Genomic DNA, 21488 nt, shown 5'->3' with positions numbered 1-21488 from the left:
ACATTTCCGGTTATTCCTCCGGACGGGAATCTACGAACCGGAGTTTGTGCTGCTATTCCCCTTTGTAAAACTATATAAATTCCGGGAATCGGCCCACGGCATCACAAGTTATTACCAAAAGTATGGTCGAAGTGTCGTCCCAGTCTTTTAAGGGTTAAGCGAATAAAAAATTTTGACGGGAAAGGTCAATTGCCTGAAAAATGAATGACATTTTTACTACATTTTGTAGGGGCGCACAGACACACACACATACACACAAACATCACTTCAATTCGTTGAACTGAGTCGATCGGTATATAACATTATGGGTCAACGGGCCTTCTATAAAAAGTTTGTTTTTGGAGCGATCATATAGTTGATCGAAAGTGGCCATTCCATTACTGAAAGCAGCAATAACCGAGTTCACTAGATTACTAGGGTAGAAGTCACCTTAGCGAAATTAAGGCTCCTGCACCAAAGCCATTGGGGCTTTGCCATTTTGCATTAGTCTACAAAGATTGCATTGCAAATTAAGGTAAGAAAGCGTTATTATAAACAGCAACGATGAAACCAAATCGGTATCGTATAAAGAACGTCAAAGACGAAACACAGAGTACACTGTGTAAAACGCATAATGCGCCATATAGGTGACAATTTGTTGAAAATCTAAATGAAAATATAGTGTTGTGAAATGTCACTTGACTTATTAGCCCAAAAATGTTTAAAAGCCATATCTTCATATCTTTTTTTTTAACTTAAGTGGTCCTACATTTTTGTTCAAAGGTGCATTGCTCTAAATATCAAGTCTGATGATTGGTAAAGAAATTTTACCAAAAATCTTATTTGAATGACATTTGGCATTGGTCTTCCATTTTCCCGGGAAATGGGAACTAAAACATCAACTAGGTACTTGGGATTTCAAATTTTAAATCGTAAGTTACATTTTGCCGTGACATATGACTTCAAAAAAAAAAGGCTTAGAATAATTAGGTCATTCTACCTCATGAGATTGGTGCTCTCTACATTGTTCTCAATTAAACAAAGAATTATTGAAAAGTCAGAGAAAGTTTTCAGCTCAGCTCGAAAAGCGTTAATTATTACTGAAAAATGTTCGCCAAGTCATAAGCATCAGCATCTGTTCTGGTTCAAGGGAAAGATGTACAGTGTCCTGAGGAGCTGCGCGGAGGTGGAAGGTTCACTTCGAGAATTTGTTGAGCGGTGAAAACGAAGGTGTATTAAGAAATAGGATTAACATAATCGACGGCGGTCAAGCTGTGCACCCGCCGGCGGGTGAGGTAAATGATCTGAAAAAGGGTAACGTTGTTGGGAAGTACGAGATTCCGATCGGATGTGGACAGCTGCATATATGTTGTTCTGAAAGTATAGAAGGACGAAGAATCGGTCTGTTGGATGACCTCATAGGCTTCATATACAAGTATTATATACAAAGTCGATAAATACCAATACGGGCCAAGGTTACGGTTGAAATGAGGTTGAATATGAGTCTTGCTTGGAATATGAATCATAACGGTATACGTAGTGAAGTAAGTGTAGGTCTTTTGGTCCCATTAGCTACCCTCGAACAATATTACACTACATATGAGAAAATCTAAAATTTTCAATTAGGTATAGACCCTTCAAACATTGACATAACAGAAAGTTCCATTTTGGTGACTTTATTGGATGAGAAAGCCAAAACTATAATATCGACCAATACTTACATGCTATAGACACCACGCTTTCCGTTGAAAGAATTGAACCGCTTCCGTGCCGCGTCAAATTTGCCCTACACCGGTACACCCCAGCCGAAATGTTGCTCATCTGTCGATTGTACGGTATCTTGAGGGTTCCATTAGGAAACAAGCGAAACCCCTTGTGCGTTTGTTTGTGATTCTGGTTCTGGAACGCCGTACTGAAGAACTCCAACCCATTCCTGTACCACACATACTCGATCAGCTCGTCGCGCCCGTAGGACGACCGTCGATACCGGCTCGACTGGTCGTCCTCGTCGTACTCTTCGTCGGCTTCCTCGTCCAGATCGTTGCCATGGCCGTTGGGGTCTATGTTTTCGTGCGCGAGATTGTGCAGATCGAACGTGTCCTCGTAGAAGCCTTTGCGTTCAATGTGCGGTGGATTCAGGATGTCCACCTCTTCGTTGCCGTTGTTCTCGTCGTACTCGACCTCGTCCAGGTCCTGGTCCAGGTCCATATCGGAGTCGACGCCCAACTCGTTCGGGTCGACGACGGCTTCGGCGTGGCATGGCAGGTAGACGGGCGTGTTCTTGGTGGCCGTTATAATTACGTGTGCAGGCGGCGACACCGTGAGCCGAAGTCGGTCTGGACCAGCTTCGTTAACGAATGCAGATGCTGTGGGAGAAAAGAAGAAAGAACATTTTAAATTTCTAGAAATTGTTTCTACATAGAGCTAGGTGAATTATTTTGTGTTTTTGTAATAGACTGCTTCTGTAATAGATCAAATCATAGTTAGATAGAAAGGTCATTAGGTTAATTATTTAATTTTACAATTATCATCGGAGCAGTGCATTTCTTATTCTGCTAGGAGAGACGCTGTTTTGGCAACATCTTCTATGTTCGAGAAAGTATGTTGTAGGGACTTGAGAGGACAGTCTGATAATAGAATAATTATTAATAAATTATTCTGAAATTATTTTAGAAAGCGAATGCATTCATATAGCATACAGTTGTTGTATTATTCATCCATATCCAATCCTGTGCCTGAGCTACCCGTGTTTGCTCGAGACTGGCCTCGTACTCGAAAAATGTATTTGTTTATACACTTTATTGAAAGCGATTTACAATACAGCGCCATCGCCTCGCCCGATGCGATGGGAACGCAAACTGGACAAACTTAGCGGGGGAGAGAGCCAGATCAAGACCATGCCACGGCCACGGGAGGCGGATGTGGGGCCTTTGTATACAAACATGACTGCATTCGTTCACCGGCGTAAACACACACGGGACAGGACGACTAAGACGTGAATGATATATTTATCATACAAATGATTTTGTTGAGGTAGGTACAACGCCGCTGAGATGTGAAATTATCTCATGGTAGGACCACGGACAACTTGGGTATAGGGTTAGGGAGGAGAGCGTTCACCGCAGTTTTGGTCTGGGATTGTCTCATTTCTATTGCATTTCTCTGTACTCAGTTATTTTATGAAAGGCTTTGAAACTACTCACTTCTCAAGCATAGACAAATCGACATAAGATTTTGAGGAATTGCACGAGAAAATTCCTAAAGAAAGAAAGAAAGATTTTTTTAAACAATATTCCGCGAAAACTCTTCACGGATAAACTTAGAAGATTTTTTGGAGAAATTTTGAATGGTAGGTATTCTTAGAAGAGAAGAAATTCAACCGTTTCGATTGCTACACAGTCAAAATTCTGCATAGGTGCATTACTCAGGCCGTTTGTTGCTGCTTTTGCATCATCTTGCAGCGAGTGACCTGAAGCAACGCGCTGCATCGACAGTTGAAGCCCGTTGCACTGCGAGAGAGGAAGAGGAGGACACAGTTCGTACATGCAGATGAATACGCGCGTGGGTGCTCTCGATGTGTGCCGCTTCGCTGTATCTTGATCGAAGATAGGAACCTGGCAGCAGCAGCAGTACACCAGAAGAGAGTAAGTAGCCTTCGGGTTGAGTCAAAGCCAATATGTCAATACCATTCACCTGGGTGATTTATTGACCAAATCAATCATACCGGGCAAGTATGTCCGTGACTTAGTACAATGCACTTTTTGGTGGATTTATGATGCGTGTAGTACGGCACAATAATACACATATGATTCTGGAATATGAAATTTGATAATTTGCATAATTATACTCCACGATTTAAAACATTTTCAGTAGTTCTAATTAATTCCATGGTAAACTTGGTGTGCAAGTTATATCCCCCAAGACAAATGAGTTTGTAAAGATGCAACATGTGATAATCTTCGATTGCACCTGCATGTGAATGAAAACATATTCAATTGAAATCCAGTCAAATGCCAACCACCAATCGAAATCATTATTTGATGCTAAATCAGCTAGTTGGGTTTGCCCCTTGGAAATGATGGAACACTTAACGGTAACCCACATCGAATTTCTACTAACCTGAGTAATTTTATATTTATTTAAGCTGATTTCCGTTTTCAATTACAACTCTTTTCCTTTTGTTTTTGTACACTTCCCCTAGCCGTGACGCTTTGTATAGACTATTTGCAGACAAGTTTGCAATAATTATTGACAATGTGGCTCATGCAATTGATGCGATGCAAAAAAACGGCGATAATATGTAAACAGTTCCAATATTGAGCTGTGTTTGTCTTATAGTTAATTTTATAGCTGAGAAGTGTAAATTTTCTGGTGATGTCGCATTTTACGTGAGACCCTTTCATGACCCCCATAGACCAAATCGTGACAACCGTATCATTTACAGACAACACAAAGCTTGTAATATTTTTCAACAAATTTGGACCCCAATCGAATTTATTATTCGAATGTAAAGAACTTAAAAGTGAACAGTATCTAAACAATTCATGGAAAAGAACATGAGCCCACATACCGAATTCAGAGCCTATCAGCACTTTGTATTTGAGTCCGCTCCCGTTCGCAGAAAGAAAACGCGTCGCTGGATGCCACTGGCAGCTGCAGCACTGATGCATATTTTGCATATAGAGTGCATTCACAGGCGTCGACGTAGCGGTAGCGGGAAACGACCAACGACCTTGATCTTTTTTTAAATTTTTGTTGCTTCCTTTTGGGACAAATGAATAATTATTAATATCAGTTCGGTTTAAAATCTTCTCTATATATAAAAATGAGTTTGTGTTTTCTTTGACACAATGACAGATTTGCAAGATTTTCTCACTTAACGATTCGTCTTGAGATCAACTGATCCAGCTACGAAAAGCTGGAAAATGTTGATGGGGAAGTTGAAAAATTATCGAAATACAAAGTTTTGATTTATTCTGAACAAAGCCATCAAGCTCCAACTAAAATCGATCTAGAGTGCGACGCTGCAATCAACCAAACGATTAATAGTTAGATTGAAAAAACAACCCGAGATCGGCCAAGTTCGATTAGTACCTACCTATAACTTCTTTTCTATATATAAAAATGAGTTTGCATTTGTTTTGAGGCAAGGGAGCGGTCATAAATTACGTAACGCTTAGGGAGGGAGGAGGCTGCCCGGAGTGTGACAATCCATACAATGCTTCATACAAAAAGTGTGATATAGGGGGCCAATTTCTGCGCCCAATTTCGGAAATTGAGTCAAAACGGTTCGATATTTTGAAATTTCTCTTACAAAATAGGAGCGATATCCTGGAGAAATTTGAAAAAAAAAATCATATAGACATTCCAAAGAGTTTTGCGAATAATTTTCAATTTATCGTAAAAATTTAGAATAAATTTTGATGAAAATTACAAATGCCTACTTACAAGAATTGTAATTTTTTTTTTGTGGAAACTCAAAGAGTTTTTGGTAGGAAATTCAAATAATTTCTCGTGAAAGATTACAAAAATTTCTGTAAAAAATGTTGAAGATTTTCCATCGATAATTCCAAAGAATTTGCATTAGAACTGCCGAAGAAATTGCCGAGAAATTTTCTAAGAATTTCCCATGGACATTTCGAAGAATTTCGCTCGTGAAAATTTCGAGAATTTCCGAAATTAACCTTTCCGTCACCGTTGACTGTTTTTAAGGGCTTTCAAATATCTAAACTGCTGTAAAAACCGTATTTCTTGACCGATTTTTTCGCAACAAGTTGCATTCCATCCGAATGGATCCCAATTTTTGATTTATACCTACTAGATTTATACTACTACGATTTATACTACTTATAAATCATGAAGTTTGAGGTGTCGCACGACCTGGTTTGACTTAAATTTGTAAATGGCCACTTATTCCGGGGACAACTGACCCCAACGGAATCTGAAATAATTCTAGAACCGCGCCGTGGATAGCTTCGAAACTAGTATAAATCAAAAATTGGGATCCATCTGGATGGAATGCAACTGGTTGCGAAAGAATCGGTCAAGAAATGCGCTTAAAAACAGACGTCGGGGACGAAAAAAATTATCACGGGGAGTCCCCAGAAAATCTTAAGTGGAATTTCTGGAGGGGTTCTCGAGGAAATTTCGGAGAATTCCCCTTACAAGTTCCAAAGAATGTCTATTGGAAATTCCAAAGACTTTTTGTTGGATATTCCAAAATGTTTCCTTTTTTAAATTATGAAGAATTTTCCGTTGAACTTCCAAATAACAATTTTGCTGCTTTGCTCAATGCCGCGAGATTACCCTTATTAGAAGACTTGTAGCTATCTTCAAAATCGTAATAAAACGTTCAATAAAACCACAAATGTCAAATGCTTTATGAGCTTATTAGGGGCCTAATGATTATCTTGAGGACTCTAATAAAACTTATTCGGCGTAGGTTCAGCGAAGACCTGTAGCCCATCAAGTATCAAGTAAGTACAAGAACACAATGTTTTTTTTTATGTCTTTATTAAGGAGACTTTCAGCCCGAGGCTGGCTCGTCTCCGGCTAGAACACAATGTTTATTTTGAACTTCGTGAACTATGGTCAATCGAATGGCTAAAAACGGATGTTTCTGCTCCATGTTCTCCAAATATTGTAAACAAAGAAAACAATGAACACATAAATTTTCCCAACTGGGCATTCGCATATTTAAGATTTTGTTGTTTATTGGTCAAATTACACTTCTGAAAATGGAACAGATAATAAAAATCAAGCAAACTATATACTTTTACTACCGGTAAAATAAAATTGAATAAATGCGAATACACAACGACTAGTGCAATGACAACGATTCGATATAAAAAATATGAAATTTACATCACTGTGGAAATGATAATTGATTACAAAGTTGGAAAGCAAGCCAAGTTCCAATTGAATATAGACCATCAACTTTCAGCAAAATACTTATTGTAATTGAAAGTTATGCAAAATGTTATTTTGGCCATCAAAATTGCCCACAGTGTAGTAGCAGCCATGCTGGAAGGAAAAAATAATTTTATTTCGGCGTAAGTTTTTTGCAAAATCCAAATTACTAATGACAAGTAATAATCGCTGCATTTCAAGATGATTTTCAAAATTTGATGCACGAGAAATGTTTCTTTGCAAATCAGAAGGCCACCAGAAAAAAGGCAGCATGTCGATTTATTATTTACACTAATTAATTGGCCGTAAATCACAGTATTACGACGGCGCACTTGAACAAACTGATTTTCTTACCTATTTTATCTTTCCAGGTCTTACCTGTTCTTACCTTTCTTACCAGAAATTCGAACGCGCAGAAAAATTTGCAAGCACACGAACGAATTCTGGGCATCCAATTTCCAATATTTGATCATTATTTTTCATCAATGCCCGTGATGTAGTTTTTTATTTCATTCTTCCATTTTTACGATTCTCCTTTTTCTACAAAACAATAACAAAAAGCTCCACGGATAAGAAATTCCCTTTTTCGACAGCGGTTTTATGGAACTCTTATGAATAACCTAAAACTTGCTTTGAAGACGATCTCAAGAGTAGTCCACTTAGTCATAACATAATCTTATAGCGGTCATCAAGAGGTTGTCATGTAAATTTTAGTTTTATTGCTAGTTTTGAAAATTTGCTCTCCAAAACTGCTAATAGAGTATGATAAAACTAAAAACGTTACTTGGTCTGTGTCATAATTTTCCGTTAAAATTCTAAAGAAACAGTTGTTTTTTTTTTCTATTTATTTAGTAGTAATTGTCATCTGACATCTGATGTCTCAATGACTACAAGGGTAAAACTTATCACTGAATCTAACAAGCATACACATAATACATAATCATAATACACAAGAATTAATCACTACAGTAAAACAGAACTTAACAAACTACGTTTGTGTCAAACGGTGTCTCGAAAGTGTGTTGTGAAAACTCGCTGTAGATTTGCTGGCGATAGATTAAAATCAAAGAGGTGGAACACTGCGTTGAAATTGGATGACATATATCGAACTGGATCATGCTGACCATATCGACTGTTTCGAGCACCAAGCTGAATGAAGTCCCTTCTCCTCAGCGGACGCATAGGAGCGTAAAAATTCATCTTACTAAGTATTGCTGGAGAGTCAAAAGCACCATTGAGCATTTTCGCTACGAACATGGCCTGTGCCACACGGCGTCGAACATTTAAAGTATCCAGCCCAAGCAGCCGACAGCGGTTTTCATATGGAGTGAAATGTTGGCCATCACGCCAAGGAAGATTGCGCAAAGCAAAGCGCACGAACTTTTTTGCACAGATTCGATCCTCGAGATCCAGGTGGCTTGATAAGGGCACCACACAGTGACAGCAAACTCCAGTGTTGATCGTACAAGCGCACAATAGAGCGATCGCAGGCAGTATGGGTCACGAAATCCTTTGGCGATTTTCATTATGAAGCCAAGTTGTCGGTTTGCCTTAGAAATCACGTAATCGTAGTGGAAACGGAAGGTTAGTGCGTCGTCAAGTATAACTCCAAGATCCCTGATTTGTTGCACTCGCTCAAGAGCTGTCCCAGCCAGCATGTAATTGTAAATAATAGGTTTTCGTTTTCTGCTGAACGTTATTGTCTGACATTTATGGATACTGAGTGACAAATGGTTTCGCTCGCACCACCCCTCTAAACGGGTTAAAAGCATTTGTAGTTACTGCAGTCCTCAAGACTATTGACGACAATGTATATCTTTGCATCGTCAGCATAGAGTAGCCTCACTCCAGGTGGTAGCACCAGTGTCACATCGTTGACAAATATTGAAAACAATAATGGTCCCAGATTACTCCCTTGTGGTACCCCAGATGGAGTAACGAAAGGATCCGAAAAAGATGATCCGACTTTCACATGCAATTTTCTATCCGTCAGGTAGGATCTAAACCAATCCACGCACGCAGAGGCAACGCCCAACTTCTCCAGTTTACTAAGTAGAATACCATGATCAACACGGTCAAAAGCAGCTTTGAGATCTATATATACAGCATCCACTTGCCGCCCGTTATCAAGAGCCTCAATGCAAGTTGTTGTGAATTCTGTCAAGTTGGTCGCGACCGATCTCTTAGGGAAAAATCCATGCTGGTCCGTTGAGATGTACTGCTTGCAGCAAGCGAAGAGCGTGTCGTTCACTATGATTTCGAAAACTTTCGAACAAGCGGAGAGAGTGGTTATTCCACGATAGTTGCTCACATCGCATTTGTTCCCTTTCTTCCCTTTCTAAAGAAGTTCCTGCCGAAAATCAAAAGATATTTTAGTGGAATCTGTAATATAATCCAAGCGAAAGTTTTTATAGAATTTTCCTGCTTAACACAGAAGAATTTGCTGTTGAAATCATGATTATTTTTAAGCCGTAGTACAGACTATTACTTCAGTGAAATCCATAAGATTTTTCTGGAGAAATTCGAAAGATTATTTCGGTAAAGTCTTGCAAAAAAACGGAAAAATCTAGAAAAATCAAATAAGTGAACTTCGCACAAAGCTACGTAATTATGTATTGTTTAAAAATAAATAAAAATAAAATAGTCTACGTAGACTTTTAGTATACCCCCCCTTCGTAGACTTACGTAGGCTTTTCCAAAACTTCTCCTCCCCTCAAGAGTCTACGTGGTTTATGAACAGCCCCTTACCACAAATCTTCTCCTAATCAAACAAACCATAATTGTAAAAAAATGATGTTGCTTATCTTTGTCGTCCTTTGCACCAGTTGTCGCACTAGTGGTGGCCAATCCCATAAGAAAACAATGGGATTTGCCAAAATAGGAATCAAAATTAAGAATAGTGCCACAACTGGTACATGCGTTCCTATTATGGACTAGGGGGCCGTCCACAAAGTACGTCACGCCTCTAGGGGGGAGGGGGGGTTCAGAGCAGCGTGACGATCCATACAAAAATTTTAGAGGTTTATTACAAAAAGTGTGACGAAGGGGGGAGGGGGGTCGAAAATCGCTGATTTTTGCGTGACGTACTTTATGGATCTTCCCTAGCAGACCCGACGAACCTCGTTTCGCCTAAAATTGATTTATTCCCTGATTAGTTCTCGAGTTATGTATTTCAAGAAGGAGGAGGGGTTTTGAATCACCTCAGAAACATATCTTCCCCTCCCAAAACCTCCACATGCCAGATTTAGTTCCATTTGCTTGATTAATTCTTGTGTTATGAAGAAATCGGTGTTTCATTTGTATGGGTCTGGGTCTCGAACCATCTTAAGAACCTTCTCCGGCCCCAAAACGTCTGCATACAAATCTTCATGCCGATCGGTTAAGTAGTTTCCGAGTCCATAAGGGTCAGCCAGACAATTCATTTTTATGTATTTAAAGGAGAAGATAGAAGATTAAGCAATTTTGGGTATTATCACGAATTTTAATGCGGTTTTCACATTTGTTCTAAGGAGCAGGAAGGGAAAACTTTATGGGGGCATCAGGGACTTTGTCCACGAGCTTGACGATCCCTCCCCAGACCATCTCCGAGTTGTGGCGCCTGTCTAGAATGTGGTGGGGTTTGACAGTGGGCTCTGTTAAAGTTCTATAAAAAGCTGCATGGATGGTTTTTCACAAAAGTTACTGTTTTCATAGTTTTCATACTTATACAAACTTCTAACTGTATGTGCTCAGTCAAATTACAACCAAACGAGTTAAAAATTTGGGATGATTATTAAAATATCAAATGTTTAAGCATAGGGGCGCGAAAAAGTCAAAATTTGAATCACTCTACTGCATACCGTATCGAACGAAAACGGCCAATGGTAGTCCAAAGCACTTTCTTCCCCCGCAAGAATATCCACAAGGCCACATGGAAATCATCAAATCAACCACGTTCTAATCGGCGGTTCTAATCACGAACGTACGCACTTACCGCAGTGCGAATATTAAATCCGACAACTACCTCGTTGCAGTATGTCTGTGCTCAAAACTCTCGACGGTGTACAACACGCATCGGAGTCGTCCGCCGCGGCTAAACATTGGGCGGCTACAAGACGGTAGACTAGCCCAAGACTACGCGCAGCAGCTGGAAGTGGCACTCCCAACCCTCCCAACGGAAGAGCAGCTAGGCCCAGCGTCTTTTAAAGATGACAGGAGAGATATACGGTCCGCCATTGGTTAGCACTACAACCGCCGCACTTGGCACGGTGCCCCTGGATCAGAGAAACGACTGGTATGAAGGCGAATGTGAGCAATTAGTTAAGGAGAAGAATGCAGCATGGGCAAGGTTGCTGCAACACCGCACGAGGGCATACGAGACACTATACAAACGAGCACGGAACAGACAAAACTCGATTTTCCGGAAGAAAATGCGCCAGCAGGGAAATCGAGACCGTGAAGAGTTGGAGCAACTATATCGCGCTAATAACGCACGAAAGTTCAATGAGAAGTTAAAGCGTTCACGTATGGCCACGTGCCACAGCCCGATATGTGTAAGGGCATAAACGGGAACCTTCTTACGAACGAGCGTGAGGCAATCGAAAGGTGATGTCAGCACTACGAAGAGCACCTGAATGGCGACAAGAGCACCAAGTGGCAGACAATAGTGGCAGTATGGGTATGAGCCTAGGAGCACGTGCACAGGATATACGACTTCCGGCTCCGGATCTCCATGAAATCCAGGAGGCTGGCTGAAAAACAACAATGCCCCTGGAGTTTACTAGCTACCAACTACTACTATTTAAACACGGTGGTGATGCACTGGCTAGAGCGCTGCACTGGGTTATTACCAAGGTTTGGGAGGATGAGGTTGTGCCGCAGGAGTGGATGGAAGGTGTCGTGTGTCCCATCTACAAAAAGGACGATAAGCTGGATTGTAGCAACTACCGCGCAATCACATTGCTGAATTTTATGCCACCGACTAACACCAATCGCAAGAGAGTTCGTGGGGCAGTACCAGGCGGGATTTATGGGTGAACGCTCTACCACAGACCAGGTGTTCGCCGTACGTCAGGTATTGCAGAAATGCAGAGAATACAACGTGCCCACGCATCATCTATTTATCGACTTCAAAGCCGCATATGATACAATCGATCGGGACCAACTATGGCAGCTAATGCACGAAAACGGATTTCCGGATAAACTGATACGGTTGATCAAGGCGACGATGGATCGGGTGATGTGCGTAGTTCGAGTTTCAGGGACATTCTCGAGTCCCTTCGAAACGCGTAGAGGGTTACGGCAAGGTGATGGTCTTGGATGGACTGAAAAGCGAAGCTAAACGGATTGGATGATAGGAAGAGGCTCAAGAGAGGGCAATGTGAGCCACCCACCACGAGTTTCTATTGGTGGTGACGAAATCAAGGTGGTTGAAGAATTCGTGTACTTGGCTCACTGGTGACCTCCGATAACGATACCAGCAGAGAAATTCGGAGACACATCATGGCAGGAAATTGTACGTACTTTGGACTCCGCAGAACGCTCCGAACGAATAGAGTTCGCCGCCGTACCAAACTGACTATCTACAAAACGCTTATTAGACCGGTTTGCAAGTTTAGTTGGTCAAAAATAAGACATTTCTGCCATCCCTTTTTATTGAGGTTAGCAAGCCAATCATTCTTACCCTGAGCTTTCAAGAAAATTTTAATTTTATCCCTCAATTTAAAATGCGGTTCAGAACATTGCCATTTGATAACCAAAATACAGCAGTGTAGAAAGGTCCTCGTGCATGCATTTCTTTGAACTTTGAACCTCTCCATGCATTTCTCCATATCATTTGGAAGCAACTGCTGCAGGCTTGCTGCGCTTGTGTCCAGTTAGTAAGGGCATATCGTCCTGCCTACACTGGGGCGTTTTTGTCAGTGAAACATTTTTTTTATTGTCTTTATTAATAAGGTGTTCGGCCCTAGACCGGTTCACCTCATCAGTGAAACATGTTTTCGAAAATCGTTACATTTTTGAAGATGGAAGCAATTTTATATCATACTAGCGAAAGAAACCCAGCTTTGCCCGGGTGTAGCAAATGTCACAATTCACAATGAACTATTTGCAGCACCGCACTCTAGATCGATTTTTTGCTTTTGTTTTGTTTTTCTTAACAGCAGACCCAAAATTGTGTTCTAATGATGTTTTTACATTTCGCCGTTGAATTCACCAACTTTTTATTTGAACTTAGTCTGTAGATTAAAAAAACACCTTAATAAAGACTTAAAAAAAAACGACTTTTTATAAATACAAACCTTGCGAATCTCAAAACGAATCGATTAGGGAAAAAATCTTGCAAATCGGCCAACCCGTTCGCGAGTTAAATCGTCAGGAAGGAAATCTCAACTCATTTTTATTATTTAGAAGATTAACCACTGAGAAAAGTTATTTTGTTGACCAACTGAGTGTTCCAGTGCATGTTTTGCGGACATTATGCTAGAGTCGCTCCAGAATGTTAAGCAAACAAACACGAAAAGTTACATCAAAAATGTAACTTTTTGTATTTTGCTATTATTTTCATTGTGTAATACTTCCACATTCACATAGTATGATGGTTTTTCATATATTTAAAGGTACCAACTGATTTTTACCCTTAGTTAGGTATAGTTTTCTTGAAATCAAAGGGGGCGTTTTGGCCAGGTGGGGCGCATTATACCGTCTTACCCTAATTCATTACATGAAGTAAGGGCATATAGGCGAATTATGCAAAGAACACATTTGGCATGTGCAGCGAGCTCTTGCATTCTTTTCTGAAATCCTGATTTTACTCCAAGCATGGCTTGTGCACTATTAGTACAAACTTATCTAATTTTTTCCTACTGATTCTGAGTAAAACTAATGAATTGATATTTGTGCACATTAATCAATATAATTATACACAGGTTGGGATACAGTATGCTAAACTTTCCAGGAGAATCTAATATTCAAAGTGCTTGTTACAATACGGCCTTATGAATTTGAAGATAAAGCTCGTGCTGTAATATTACGGAATCAGTTTGCTCGGAGCATAATTGGTTACCGGTTAGAATCGAAGTGCAATCGAAAACAGTAAAAGATATTGTAGGGGAGAGTGTAGTCAAAAACCATGCGGAACGGAGGCAAGCAACAAAAGCAGACAAAAGGATATTATTGTACCGCCCATAAAAAAATCTACTCCAAACAGAAAAAAATAATGAAATCTAATAAGCGCGTAATAAATAAAGACGCGGAAGATTACACTATTCTAGGCGTACATGGACCTTTCCCAACAAGTTCACCCTAAATGTATGCAATTTCGATGGCATAAATCAAATAAAAACTGACATAATGCCTATGAAATCTCATACATTTACGCTCTTTTTGGCATTCCCTTTTTGTGCATTACTTTCGTGTAAAGTTCAACAACTTTTTCTATCTGTGCAACTATCATTTTTAGCAGGCAACCAAAAATAAGCGCCAGATTGTCGCCTAAGAAAACCATTCAGAGAAAAAACTGCTTTGATATTTTTGAATGCTTTGATAGCACGTGCTATTTGTACTGCGGATAGTTTTTACGCATCTATTAGAGCCGTGGGAAATTATTACGAAAGTGGCCATTTCGATCCAAGGCACAATATTTTTGCTTGTTCAAAGATATTATCCCTAATCGAAAAGCGCATTGAAATAGTAGTTTGTGCAACTAGTTGCAAAAAGATGATTTTTTCAGCACGAGTTGTACGTATACTACGTAGTAAATACTACGAGTGCTGATAAAATCGAGTTTTGCAACGAGTTGCACACGCTATTTTTTGCAATGACGAAAAATGAGCTTTGTTATGATAAATCTGTACCAAAATAGTAAAGACCGATTTACTCCACATGATAATTCTTGCCAATAAATAATGTTGCTGCAGAGAACAATCAGATTCTATGTTATCATGCCGCATCGCATAGCTCTACAAGCCTTGAAGCGATAGATGAACTCGTCTTTGGAAAATTCTGATGTTATGTCCATCAAACTATTTAATTTATTACGCGACGCAGAGAATACACTATCTGAACACTATCCCAAGCTAATTCAGCAAAATGTTGTCATGTAACTACTGTTCCGATGTTGGATTTTCATTAAAGCACCAAAATGAGTGCTATAATGGATATTATGCAACCCATTTGAGTTGCATAATGTTCATTAAGGTCACTCCTGACGGAATCCAAGTTCCAAAGTGCTCGCGTTTTCGGGGGCACACCACTCGATTCAGAGGCGGCGCATAACTGTCATTTTTGTTGATTTAGCTTTGCTACGTCGCAGCATGCGTGAAATAATAAAAATGACAGTTGTGCGTTGCTTCCGTATCGAGTGGTGTGCCCCCGAAAACGCGAGCACTTTTAAACTTGGATTTCGTCAGGAGTGACCTTAAAGCACCCATTTTGTTGGTATGGAAAAGTAGGCCGTTTTATCACTCAAAGACGAACTGTAAACCAGGTATTATGATCAGGAATTGCAAAAAGATATTTTTTTGCAATTTTTGACCATAATAGCACTCATTTGGGTGCTATAATGAAAAACCAACAACAGAACAGTAGTTACATGACTACATTTTACTGAATTAGCTTGGGTAAATGTTCAAATAGTATCGCGTAATAAATGAAATAGTTTGATGGACAGGACATCAAAAATGTCCATAGGCGAGTACATCTGATACATCTATCAATTCACGGCTTATCGAACTATGCAATGTGGCACGATACCATGGATTGCAAAAAATAGCGTGTGCAACTCGTTGCAAAAACTCGATTTTTTCAGCACTCGTAGCATTTATCAAACTCGGCAAGCCTCGTTGGATAAACGTACAACTCGTGCTGAAAAAAATCATCTTTTTGCAACTTGTTGCACAAACTACTAATATTTTGAGCACCTAATGATTATACTGCGCATCTCGAGTTTGGTTCACGTTGCTGTTGCTACAACAAGACCTGTGAAAAGCGATCAGTATCTTTGCTCAGAAGATCGAATGATTGTATGGTTTGCAATGCCGGTACATTTGTACAGCCGGTACATTTTTGTGTGAATATGGTGTTAAACATTTTGACCAATTCAATTATTCAAAGCTTCTTAGTGTATGATTAAATATGCGAGTCCAGAACAGTTTTGTGGCGCAAGATAAAAGGATGCGAATTCGGCTGTAACTGAAACCTCGAAAAAAGGATGCTATTCCGAAACAGTTTCGAAGCGCGAGATATAGGAGGAAAATAAAGAGTATAAGGCAAGTGACAAAGGCTCCCGAACTGATTCTACATCATACTTTTAGCGGGTATTGTACATAGCAACACACACGCGCATATACACAAGTCACAAACCACTCAGGCTCCACAGTTGAGATTAAAATATTCCATGATTATTCAAATCCATCATTAGTAAGTCCATTGGCTTCGATCGCCTTACACTAATCATATGAATACAACACCTTACGAGCGATAATAAAAAAAAACATCTTGGACAAATCCCTCCGATACCTGATCGGACACAATCGTGTAGTCGATCTAATGGAAATTTGTATCTGGAGACCAGACAATCTGACTTACAAAATAGCCCAAATTTGTCTTCAAGGACAGCCGATAGTGAATGTTTCGAGTAAACCAGTCTCAAACTATGCACAGTGCTTGAATTGCTAATCTGACAGTTAAGCAGCTCGTCGATATGTACATGAAGATTGCTGGGACGAAATTCTTAGAAAAAACAGGACTACTCCCCATTCCCGCTAGAACAAATGAAGCACTTTTGATACAATCCTTTGAAGTACTTTCCACGGAGAAGCCTAGATCGATTATAAATTCGGCACGGGAATGGAAATTGTGCGCCAGTATGACGTCCGTACGTTTGTTGGAATTTCAAATGAATCTTATTTCAGGACTGGCTCTCAACCGTAGACACTATCTACATATATTCCATGCATGTTGACAAATGTCGCGTGTATTGCAATGCGGAAATCTCTGAAGTTTTTCCTGCCCAAGCGCTCCTTATCTGGCGTTTCTAATCTCATCGAAAACCTATATCTTGCCTACCAGGCGGAGGTACGCAGATGGTCCACGGCTGGCGACGCACAATTTGTGATCATGTGGAAAGTGCACTTAACATTTGCCCTACCTGTCTATCTACATTCTGCGGAGCTGAATGTGCGCATATAATATGCGGCACAGCTAGACGGAGGTCTACACCTAATACATATCTGGCGGGAGACAGTCGAGCCGTGAAAGTGTGGCAATCGATTTGCCAGCAATAAATCTATCACTATGAAAACAAACCTCAAGACCGTGGCCTGTCTTTGCTCCTCACGATTGTCACGGTGGTCTAGAAAGGGCACGTGGTGTGATGTGATAAGCGCAGCAAATAGGTGAGTTTTGAATTATTAAGTAGGAACAATTGTATTCGTAGAGTAATTATTATAATTTCCTGTTATTTTTCGAATATCTTGTTAGGCAAAGCGTAGCGATTGGTAGTACATGTTACAGTAATTTTCCGATATTATCACCCGTGGAGTATTTCGGGGTGATAAAATAAGGATAAAAAAACATTCAATTTTCGAAGTCTTATCAGTGGTAAGGATGGTTGAAAAAGCTCAAAAAGTAGTGGACGTCATAATTGAATCTTTTGACAAAAGATATTTTAGTTACTAGTCGCTTCGGTTCCCTTTGTTCTGCTGTCCGGAACATGTTGGGTACCAAGCTGTCAAATCGTATAGATTTTCCTTCTTTGACATTTAGCTCCCCTATCCTCGCCAGCAAAAGATGTTCCGGACAGCGACAATCTTTATCTGGTAACTAAAATATCTTTTCTTTTGACAGTCAATGGTTTGGGAATCTCTTATCTTTCAGTGCTGAAAATTTTGTTACGTTCCGTTGAGATTTGAAAAAAATATTATAATAGATTGAGGCTGAAAATAAAATCGGACATCTACGTTAAAAATACATACAAAAATCGACTTCAATCAGATTTAGCCAGCTGCAACTTCAGTAAAGAGACAGTGGTATTGTGACAATAGGGTGGATTTCATCGAAAAACAACAATACCCACCATGTTGCCCTAAACTTCGTCCAATCGGGAAATATTGGGCCATTCTTGAGGGGAAACTGTTGAAGACTGGAAAAGTAACTCGGGATGTTGCTTAGAAATGGTGGACTAAAATTCGTTCGTTATTTCATCAGAACAGCATGGAATAGGACTGTTCGCATTTTTTTATTATTCGCGTCCAGATATTAAATGCATCAAGTTCAAATTATTATACACCCAGGTTTTTTTTTACACGGTTTGGTTTTGGTCGTTTAAGACCTTCAGCGTCAATGAAACAATGAGTTAACCCCACGAAAAAATTCACAAAAAATCAAAGAAAATTCAGGGGGTATTTAAAAAGCTGTAAAAGTTCAGGTTAACTGAGAAATTAATGAATTTCAACCGTGTAAAAAAAAAACCTGGGTGTATCGTAAATCATGTACTATGATAAATTATTTATGATAATAAATATCACGATAAAGAGTAACTTGAATTAATCCAATCCCATACATTTTTCTTTCTAATATTCGACACGATATTTTACTTAAAAAGTGGCGTAGCTTAATGGTAGCCTCACATCTCGGGAAAAGATTTTGGTCTCCATTATTTTGTATGGGCCGGATGTTTTATTTTCCGTACAGAAATCACGTGAATTTGGTCCATTTGAAAACACATGGGAACAAAATTCGATATTCATACTGATATTCTAGGAATTTCACCACTAAAATGGGGACCAAAACTCTAAGGGTGAGGATACCTTTGCAGTTCCTGTAGTCCTTTTAGTTTCTATTTCCATAGCGTCGTGAACTGTAAAAGGTAAAACTGCTTACGAAGAACGGTCACATGTGGAACGGTGCTTTAATATTAGAGGGAGATTATAATCACAATAGGCATGATAATTTCGGTTCGAAGAAATGAACTTGTTTTTATTTGCGTCTCCCAGTACTAGGTACAGATTCGCCAGAAATTCATGGAATCTCAATCCATGCGAACGAATAATGGAGCATGTTTACCATCATTAATATGGTACCGCTTCCATTATTATGTCTGTTATTAATTTTCCTACGAAAGCCATCCATCTTCGTGTTTTATTTTTATCTACTGCAGCTGCAAAATAGAACAACCAGATTCACAGACGAACAGACATAAGACTCGCGAATATCTCATAGTACAGTGATTTACTGGCCTATTCAAATATTTATTAGTTGGCCAATCGACTACTTGAGGCGCGCGCATCGATTTTGTTTGAGTTTGTTGTTTGCTCACTAGCGACACCAGGTCCGTGATTTGCCTAAGTCAGAGTAATGAATAGATGCCGTTAGTGTTCTCGTGACAATGAATTCAAGCGGTAAATGTACTATGTCTGTTTGTCGTTGCCAAATTTTTACCCTTAACAGTGGTGGTGCCTTCTAGTGCATCATAAAAAGTGATAAAACCCATAGGTATCACAAAGATCAAAAATAGCACTTCGAAAAACATGCTTTCATTTATATACATCAAAACTTTTCCCAGAACAACATTATCTTTCTTCTAACCAGCTGCTTTTCAAAACCACGTGTTAGAAGTAGACCTGTGCGCCGGTCATATCATCGGCGGCGGTGGCGGCGTGCTGGTCATAATTTTTTGATTCACGCGGTTTTGATTCACACGTAGCAATCGCCCGTATAAAAACCGACTTCACTGGAATAAAATTGCAGTATTCTACGTTTCTCGATCATAAAACAGCACATTCAAAATAATCAATTGCCGGCGACACTAATCAATACCTGATTTCAAAATGTTATTTTAATTAACACTATTTTGTTATTTTATGATTGTGATAAATCAAATTTTAACAATAAGTCCTGCTTCAAGAAATAGATTTCGGTGTCATAGAGATAATCTGTTAATAACTTTTTTCAAAAGTTATTTACAATTCAGGATTTTGTTACACTCCAGTCGTTTCACTTCTCAAATATCTAAATTTCATAAAAATTCGAACTACTATTCTTTTAGTTACATGATACAATTGAGCATTGTTTGAGTGGCTGCATATTCATTTATTTTTAGAGAATTTGCAGTTCACCTGCTGTGACCCCTGGATCCTGGAAGGACATACACGATGGAATCCACTAATGACAGCCATTCACTGAAAGAGAATACAAGCTGAGTAAAACTGGGACATGATGACCAACCAAATTGAATATTTTTTAAATATGAAATTTGGTTAAATATACCAAAAAAAATGGGTGAAGTTCCTAAAGGAAGCAAGAAACTAGGAATTCCTACAGGCATTTATTAGAAAATTCCATTAGGAATTCCTTCGTAAAATCCTATGAGAATTTCTGCAGAAACTCATGTAGGTATCCTTTATAAAAATCCGGTTCAGGTTCTCTTTTGAAAATTCATTTAGTAAAACCAATATTCCTGCAGGAATCTGTGTCAAAAGGTCGAAGGTCAAAAGGTCGAAGGACAAAAGGTCGAAGGGTCAAAAGGTCGAATGGACAAAAGGTCGAATATGTGTCATGACGTCGAAGGTCAAAAGCTCGAAAGAACAAAAAGACAAGAAATGATGGAAGATGGAGATGGAAGTTGTGTGTAGTGACAAGTGAGATGCAAGATAGAAGTAGTGCGCGTAGATAAATGAGAAGTGAAAAGTGAAACGTTAGAAGTGGGAAGGTGAAAGGAAGAAATAAGAAGTAAACAGTAACAATTGAGGAGCAGAGAAGTAAGAAGTGAGATGTAAACAAGAAGTGAAAAGGAAGAAAGGAGAAAACATATATAGTAATAAAGAAAAAGAACAGAAGAGGAAAAAAGAACAAAGAGAGAAAGAAGAAGAAGATGGAAGAAGGAAAAAAGAAGGAAGAAGGAATAAGGAAGAAAGAAAATGGAAAATAGAAGAAAGAAGGAAGGAAGAAGAAGGAGACAATACACAATGAAGCAAAACAAAAGAAAGAAGGAGGAAGCAGGTAACAGGAAAAGAGAAGAAAGATGAAAGAAATAAGGAACAAAGAAGAGATAAATAAGGAACGAATGAGAAAAAAGAAGTAAGAAAGAAGGTTGAAAGAAGGAAAAGAGGAAGAAGGAATATGGAAGTAAGAAAGAAAAATGGAAGAAGGATGAAAGAAGGATGAAAGAAGGAAGAAAGAAGGAAGAAAGATGGGAGAAAGATGGAAGAAAGAAGGAAGAAAGAAGGAATAAGTAGAAAAGTAGGGAGAAAAATAGGAAACAAGAAGAAAGAATTGGGAAAGAAGGAAGAAAGGAAGAAGGAAGAGAGAAGAAATAAAGAAGAAAGGAGGAAAACAGAAGAGAGAAAAAAGGAAGAAAGAAGGAAAAAAGAAGGAAAAAACGAGGAAGAAAGAAGGTGCAAAGAAGAAATAAAGACGGAAGAAAAAAAGAAGAAAAACGAAGAAAGGAAGAAGGAAGAACAAAGAAAGAAAGAAGGAACGAAGGATGAAAAAAGAAAGAAGGAAAAAAAGAAAACATGAAAGAAGAAAACGGAATAATAGAAGTAGAAAGGGAGAAAAAAGGATGAATGGAAGAAAAAAGAAAAAGGAAGAGAGAAGTAAAAAGAAAGAGTAAAGAAGGAAAA

At 39.2% G+C, this 21488-nt stretch overlaps 1 protein-coding gene across 4 annotated transcripts in view; it reads right to left on the bottom strand.

The window, feature by feature from the left end:
- LOC134204852 (uncharacterized) overlaps positions 1 to 21488 on the bottom strand; it is a 205878-nt gene that overhangs the window by 36159 nt on the left and 148231 nt on the right. For all 4 annotated transcript variants that reach the window (XM_062679665.1, XM_062679676.1, XM_062679684.1 and 1 more), the window contains exon 3: positions 1701 to 2345. In XM_062679665.1, coding sequence (XP_062535649.1) covers positions 1701 to 2345 — 645 coding nt within the window. The remainder of the gene's footprint in view (positions 1 to 1700; positions 2346 to 21488) is intronic.

The sequence above is a fragment of the Armigeres subalbatus genome, chromosome 1, assembly GCF_024139115.2.
Source record: "Armigeres subalbatus isolate Guangzhou_Male chromosome 1, GZ_Asu_2, whole genome shotgun sequence".
Classification (NCBI taxonomy): Eukaryota; Metazoa; Arthropoda; class Insecta; order Diptera; family Culicidae; genus Armigeres; species Armigeres subalbatus.
This window is presented reverse-complemented; position numbering and strand designations above follow the sequence as displayed.